This window comes from Apaloderma vittatum, unplaced genomic scaffold, assembly GCF_000703405.1.
Source record: "Apaloderma vittatum isolate BGI_N311 unplaced genomic scaffold, ASM70340v1 scaffold15035, whole genome shotgun sequence".
NCBI lineage: Eukaryota > Metazoa > Chordata > Aves > Trogoniformes > Trogonidae > Apaloderma > Apaloderma vittatum.
The window spans coordinates 3,058-10,085 of NW_009715573.1; the positions used below are offsets into that span (position 1 = coordinate 3,058).

Genomic DNA, 7,028 nt, shown 5'->3' on the forward strand with positions numbered 1-7,028 from the left:
CCTATTCAGTTACATCTCAACACAAGAAAGACATGTAGCTGTTGGAGCAACTCCAGAGGAGGGCTACCAAGATGGTCAGAGGGCCGCAATGCCTCTCCTACAAGGACAGGCTGAGAGACTTAGGCTTGTTCAGCCTGGAAAAGGGAAGGCTCTGGGAAGACCTTATAGCAGCCTTCCAGTATCTGAAGGGGGCCTACAAGAAGGGTGGGGAGGGACTTTTTACAAGGGCTTTTAGGGATAGGATGAGCAGTAATGGGTGGAAGCTGGAAGAGCATAGGTTTACACTAGATCTAAGGAAGAAGTTCTTTACCCTGAGGATGGTGAGGCACTGGAACAGGTTCCCCAGGGAGGTTGTGGATGCTCCATCCCTGGAAGTGCTGAAGTCCAGGCTGGATGGAGCATTGAGCAACCTGATCTAGTGGGAGATGTCCCTGCCATGGCAGGGGGGTTGGAACTACATGCTCTTTGAGGTCCTTTGATTTACACCAAAGTGGTAGCCACTACAAAATAACTGTAATTTGATTTTTTAGTTCAGTTTTCTGTTGAAACTACAGCAGAAGCAGTTTTTAGGCCAAGATGACTATGTAATAAGCAAATTCAGACCAAAATAAAGCATGACTCCAGCAGCCAGGAAGAAGAAAGCTTGCTGAGCAGTCTAGATTTACTTGTAGAAGCAAACGTGTGCATAGGGTTGTTGGCTGGAATATTTTAAAGAATCCAAGAGCAAACAGTGCTGGTTCTTGCACTCCTAAGTCCCATGGGATGAGACTGGGATGAGATCTCAGCAAAGCATTCTGCCATGGGTTTTGTTATAGTTTAGGAAGATTTAGAATCATAGCCAGCAGTTTCCTCTGGAATTTCTGAGAATACACCAGAAGCAGCTGCGGAGAATGAAGACCTGCCATCCAACTTGACACCAGGCTCCACTACAGCTGAAGAGTTCCTGTGTAAGACAGTCTCCAAATGCTGGCTAGTGTAGTAGAGCAAGACAGTATGGGGCAAGCTTGATCTTTTCTAGCTCCTAGCTAGAGGGAGACTCTCAGTTGTGCAGCTGTCAGGTCAAACCAGGGGAAGATTCTGGGAAGGAAAAACAAGTGGAAGCATTTACAGGCATCAACAGTCTGGAACAGCTTGCTAATAAATTAACAAAGAATGGTTTTCTTTGATGTCTGACTACAAGCCTCTTTCTTGAGTCTTTGGGTCAGACTTGGAGACTTGAATCTAAAATGTTCCAGGCATTACTCTGCCATACCAAGCAAAACTGAGCCTAATGGCTCTAGAATAATCCTGCGCAAGCAGGAGTCCTTTCCCTCAAGCAGTGTCCCCATGACTGAACATCCTTGATAATCTAGTCCGTGATTTCACTACCCACAAGAACTGTCCCATAGGAATTATTTTCTTTTTCTGCATTCAGTGCCCCAGTGGCTTCAGACAATCATGGTAAGTAGCGAGGCAGAAATCAGGGACAAAATAACTCAGGGATGATAGCCCAGGTCTTTTATTTCTAATACACCATGTAAATGTTCCCTGGCAGGTATGTAGTCCTAAGGTTCAGCACCTTCCAACCCAGTAAGTTTCAGAGCAAAGAGGAAGCCTGGACAAGCAGTACCTCATAATTCAACCCTTTACTTACTTCCCTTGAGGCACTGAGGAGGCAGAACCTTTGCTGACAAAACTCTTGCAAACCAGCTGTGGGTAGGAACTTTTCTGCTCTGCACAGCTGGGGCAGCATTCAGGAAAACAGAAAACACTGAGTAATTTCAGTGCCTTCTGGTGTGGTAGGCTCTGCCATGTGCTGCTGCTTGGGGCTGTACAGAAAATGACCACCAACTGTTCAGCATTGACTCTTGCTTTCCCTGCAGGACAAACAAAATCAAATGTCAGTTACCAGTGTGCACACAGGTGTGAAGAGATATCCTCATCTCCCACTCCTGTGAAGTATTGCACTGGCAATCAGTCAGACCTAGTTTATTTTAAACCTCTGGTCTAGGACCATTTTAGGTGAGGGATGCTGAAATTAATAATAACAAAGTCTAGTATAGCTTGTATTTTCTGTAGCTCATCCTCATCAGGTAAACAGGAGTCCTTTACAGTCTGCATATGAAGTCCTATAACCATTCAGTCATCATGTCGTGGTGAGCACTATAGCTGCTTTAAGATCATTTGGCAACACAAGAATTAGAAGTGCGTGCAGACGTGTGAATTGCAATGAACAGAGCCAGCTGGAAGTAGAAAACAGCACATCCATGGAAAGTTATGCCTGAGGCAAGAAGAAAAGATTTTGGGCCATATTTTTGCTCAGAAAGCACTTCTCAGCTCCTGCTCACTGATTTAGCCTCAGAGCTACCATTATTTCACGAAAGGAAATGGTAGCTCTTTAGAAGCTGGTAGCAGGTACATAGAAAACAGTACTCCTGGAAGAAAGGGTAACCCCCAGGGCGCTTATCAGAAACTGGTGAAGGAGACACATCCTGCCTCATTTTGTCCATCCACTTCTCATGCACGACTTCACCCCTTCCCTGCACACTATTTCCACTCCAGCTCCAGCTGCACAGCGGCACAATTTCTTTAGGAGGGTTTCCCTCCCCGCACCGCACTCCTCACACAATTATCGCCAGCCCAGATCCGGCCTTTAAGGATACAGGCGGGCAACCGCCGAGAGCAGCTCCTCATCGGAACCGCAACCAAGTCTGGAGAGAAAAGAGCACCTCTGCCCGGGGCACCGGTGCTGCGGCCTCACGGTGGCACTGCAGCGAAGGAGTTGCTTCAACTTGAAGGGCGGAGGCAGCCGAAATGAGCGTCTCGGCTCGGCAGAGGACGGGCAGGGGTTGCCCCGGGGAGCCCGTGTCCGTGCGTGGCTGGCACCGCGGGGTTTTAAGGTCCAGCGTGAGAGAAACTCGGACGAAGCCTCGAGGAATATCCCAATGCGCCATCCATGGCTGCCTCAACGGTTGCTGGTATTCACTCCTTTAACGTTTCTTTCCAATAGCCATCTTAACCGGCTAGAAAGGTTCTTCCTATCTGATGGACCCTCACTGGCTTGTGTTGATCCATCGGCCTTAACAGTGCCAACAGAGAGATGGCCACAATTAATTTTGACATTTAGTGGTCTGTTTAAAAAAAACCAAAATACGATGAAACAAAACCAACCAACCACACCAAAAAAACCCAACAAAACCCCACAACCAAACAACATAAAATAAAACATCAGAAAAAAAGGTGTGTGTAAAATCATCCCTCGCACACAGGTCATACCACAACTGCAGAGGCAAAAGGAACATGTCGAGATCCAGGTCTCTCCCCACTGCAGACAGATTCCCTCAAGTAAGGTCTTGTCTCTCCTCCCCTGCCTAGCTGGATCACCATTACTTGTCTGCTCTCCCTCAGCCCTGCAATCAACAGCCAGCATCACCCAGGTTTATCTGATGGGGAAGAAACTAGGTTTAGCTGGTAAGGGAGGAGGAAGCAGTTATCTTTTGCAGGATCTGCAAAGCTTTTACTATTAAACCGCCTCACATACAGCATGAAGAGCAGTGTCATGTTTGGCTCCTCACTGGTCACCTCAGGAGAAGGCCAGGATTGGCTTGATAGCAGGGGCTGGGCACCACCAGGGCTCAGGACCAGAGGGTACAGGTCATACCCCTGCACTTAGAGCCCTTGAAAGAGCTACAGCAGCACCTTAAAGTGAAACCTGATGCACTGGGTTTGCTTTGTCGACCATGGAGACTGCAGGCTGCTCCTTTGCACCTTGTTTCCTGTGCTGCCTCACAACGGATTATCTTGCAGCAATAATCTGAGGCCCTGGCGGGAGCAGAGTTTCAGTGCCAGCATTGTGTTTGATCTGGAGCTCTCTTGACTCCTTTTGATCGTGTTTTCAGGTTTATAGCCACAAAGTCTACGACTTCGTCTAGACAATCAGCTGAAATTCTGAAGTATTCTCATGACTCCAGCAGCTGGGGACTTGGGGAAGTGACCAGCTGTGGCAAGGCTTGCAGTGATGTCTCACAATAAAATTGTGAGAGGCAATAAGAGCTGTGCTGCTGCACAGCCCCGGCTCAGCCAAAGTACGTGCGCGGTCCCAAACTACAGCAGCACATCCAGGCTCTGAAACGACAGGGTCTGTTTTACCTGAGGAGAGGGACAGCGGTGACGAAGCTGTACGCAGGGCAGTGTTTCTGGATGCCAGAACGATGAACAACGGAGCAGATGCTGCAATGAGAGGCAGCAGAGGAATGCAACGTCCACTCAGGCCACCAGCTGAGTGTTGTAAAAGCACGTGAGCCCCTTCTTCTGCAGTTCTGCTGTGACATGCAAGGAGAAAGGGACTTGAGCCTACAGACTGGCCAGCACCTCTGGGCACCAGCAGTGCATTTACCTGTGCTCTGTCACATGCAGGTGAAACACAAACCACCACTCCTGGGCTGGGATCACTGTCTGCCTGCCCAAAGTGGCACAGAGGCACTTTGGCTGCTGCCCATCACTGTTTCTACATGGCAGAGGGCAGCAGCAGGGTGACACAGAGCAGGGAGCTTCTCTGCTAGGAATAATTTCGCAGAGAGCTTAGCTGCCTCAGCTGCCTGGCCCCAGCTCACACAAGCTGATTCAAAGCCTTAAGCTGAAACAGCCAAGCCTTGGGATCTGGCTAGTTTTCAAGACCTATAAAAAGCCATTTAATAATCCCTGCTTCCTCTCTGCCCTGAGATGATTAGAAATAGGATTTTATTGTACCAAGCATTTCCCTAGAGGACTGTTCTTCCCACTTATTTTACATAAGAGTTTATGGGGCCGTTGACCATTTGCATACAAACAGTTGCTGTAATTCTGCAGGCTGATCTCCTCTCCTGGCTGGGCATTCAGAGCCCAGTCAGAGGGTTGGACTGACCCTGCAGCCCTGAAACCAGGAAAGGGACATTTCTGTTTCAGCACTGCCATTCATTCTGGGAGGTGTTTTCTCTACTGGTTAACAACCTGGAGTCTCAGTCACCAACCAGGCTCTTGGCAAATGACAAGGAGAATTTTGAAGAGCCAAAAAAGGGGTGGGAGACTAAACTAAAATGGGCCTTAAACTAACTAGCATTCAAAGAAGAGGGTTAACTACACTCAGATGAGATGGGTAAAAAAAAGAAAATGACTAAATGTTTGGTGCAAACTGCATGCTCAGGTCAGGGGACCAGTGGGCATGGCCAGACCACAGGTCCCCTGCTGCTGGACTCACACACCTCTGTCATCGGTCATACCGCAAGCAGAGCATCTAGGACTCATGTTTGGAGAATACAGGCCTGAAGATTTACTTTATGACTTGATTCCTCCAAAGGTATGTTCAGTTTCTCCCATTGCTTCCTTTTGTAAATTCCAACCACTGTCACCATTCCAGCTTGTACAACCAAGTAATTTCCTGCCCTCACGTGCATGGGAGAGCCTGGCAGCAAACCTCACACCAGGGTTGCCTTAGGATGAGGGCTCCCAGCAAGCTAAGGAAACTGATTCTTCCTCTCTAAATCCAGAGCATCATGTCCAGTCCTGGGCTCCTCCGTATAAAAGAGATGTGGACATACTAGAGAGCCCAGCAAAGGGCCACTAAGCTGGCTAAGGGACTGGAATATCTCCTGTAAAGGGAGCGGTGGAAAGCTAGGACTGCTCAACCTGAAGAAGGCTCAGGGGGGATCTTAGCAATGTGTGTAGGTATCTGATGAAAGGGAATGAAAAAAGGGACCCAGACTATTTTCAGTGGTGTCCAGTGACAACAACAGGCAGCGGGCACAAACTGAAACATGAGAATCCATCTGAAGACAAGGAAATACCTTTTTACTGTAAGGGGCATCAAATTAAGGAACAGTTTGTCCAGAGAAGCTGAGTCGTCTCCAGCTGTGGAGATACTGAAAATCCAAGTAGACAGTCCTCATCTGCCTGTTCCAGCAGGATTGGACTACAAGATCAAGGGGTCCCTTTCAACCTAAACGATTCTGTGAGGAAGAAAAAATCCCTAAACATCAATAGAAAAAAGTTGAGAGTGCACAGTGCAGCAAGGAGGCTGGAACCTAAACTTGCCCTCAGACTGACAGATTACTACATATAACCCCCACCTTTGTGTGACCACTCCTGTGGCAACAAACTCTCCTACAACATCAGAATTATTTAATCTGTGCTGATGGCATTGAAAGTGTGAAATAAGGTACTGCTGCAAACAAAGCTGCTCCACGGTGACACATACTGTGCTTTTCAGGACATGAGAAAACATCCTGCACACTCACTTTGTGGGAGGTGTGGTAAATTGCTCAGGATTAGCACACAGAGCAACAAAGTGCTCAGTGTGGGAAACAAATAAATAGCCCAAGGAGAAAGGGACAGCTTTATTTAAGGAACTGGAGTGAAGTCTAGAAGGATGAAGCCAGCAGTTGCCTGAGGAGTTGTGTTTCTGAGAAAGTGCAAGTGAATCCTTCCTGGCATAACACTCTGAGAAAAGGGCTGCTGGGACCAGCAGCCTTGTGCCAGCCGAGAGGGGTCCCTCCTTGCTCTCAGTCCAGCCCAGCAGGGCTCTGACCAACTTCACATGAGATGCCTGTTCTTCCCCGACAAAGAGATATTCCAAGAGCTGCAGAGTGCCAGCACAACAGTACTGGCAGAGGCTGCTGTCCTGGCTCTCTGCAGGAGTCCATACAACACCTTTTTTCCTAGAGTGAGCTGGAACAAACCAACAACAAAAAAAGAGCTTTAAGGTGCAGCTGGTCCCTTCCACCAACACACTCTTTGATGCAGGGAGAACACAGTCCAGTAGGCTTTACTCCATCCAGGCATGACTGGCGATGCCCAAGCCAGTGTGAATGTTACAGGAACTGGTCAGCACTGTCTGGTAGAGACCCATGTGTGAGATTGACCTGCTCCTCCTGCAAGGATAAGCCCAGGCACCATCCAGAGCAAACAGTACCTTACTGTGCTCAGCAACTTCCCTCTGTAAACAAAAGTGCTGCCTGGCTTACAGCCAAGTCAAAGAGAATCAGATTCCAAAAAGAATCAACCCTGGTGGATCA

The 7,028-nt window shown here is 48.2% G+C and overlaps 1 protein-coding gene across 1 annotated transcript; it reads right to left on the bottom strand.

Moving 5' to 3' along the window:
- Positions 1–816: 816 nt before the first annotated feature.
- On the bottom strand, positions 817–3,054 carry NOXRED1 (NADP-dependent oxidoreductase domain containing 1). The gene is made up of 5 exons (XM_009869205.1): positions 3,037–3,054; positions 2,680–2,770; positions 1,634–1,856; positions 1,038–1,077; positions 817–966 (listed from the first exon to the last, which is right to left on the bottom strand). The coding sequence occupies exons 1-5, from the start codon at positions 3,052–3,054 to the stop codon at positions 817–819; spliced, it is 522 nt and encodes a 173-aa protein (XP_009867507.1).
- Positions 3,055–7,028: the final 3,974 nt, after the last annotated feature.

Coding starts and splice junctions, on each gene's coding strand:
- NOXRED1 (XM_009869205.1), bottom strand. Junction 1,857..2,679: donor TCTCTCCAGACTTGGTTGCG/GTTCCGATGAGG, acceptor TTTGTCCTGCAG/GGAAAGCAAGAGTCAATGCT. Junction 967..1,037: donor TGACAGCTGCACAACTGAGA/GTCTCCCTCTAG, acceptor TACACTAGCCAG/CATTTGGAGACTGTCTTACA.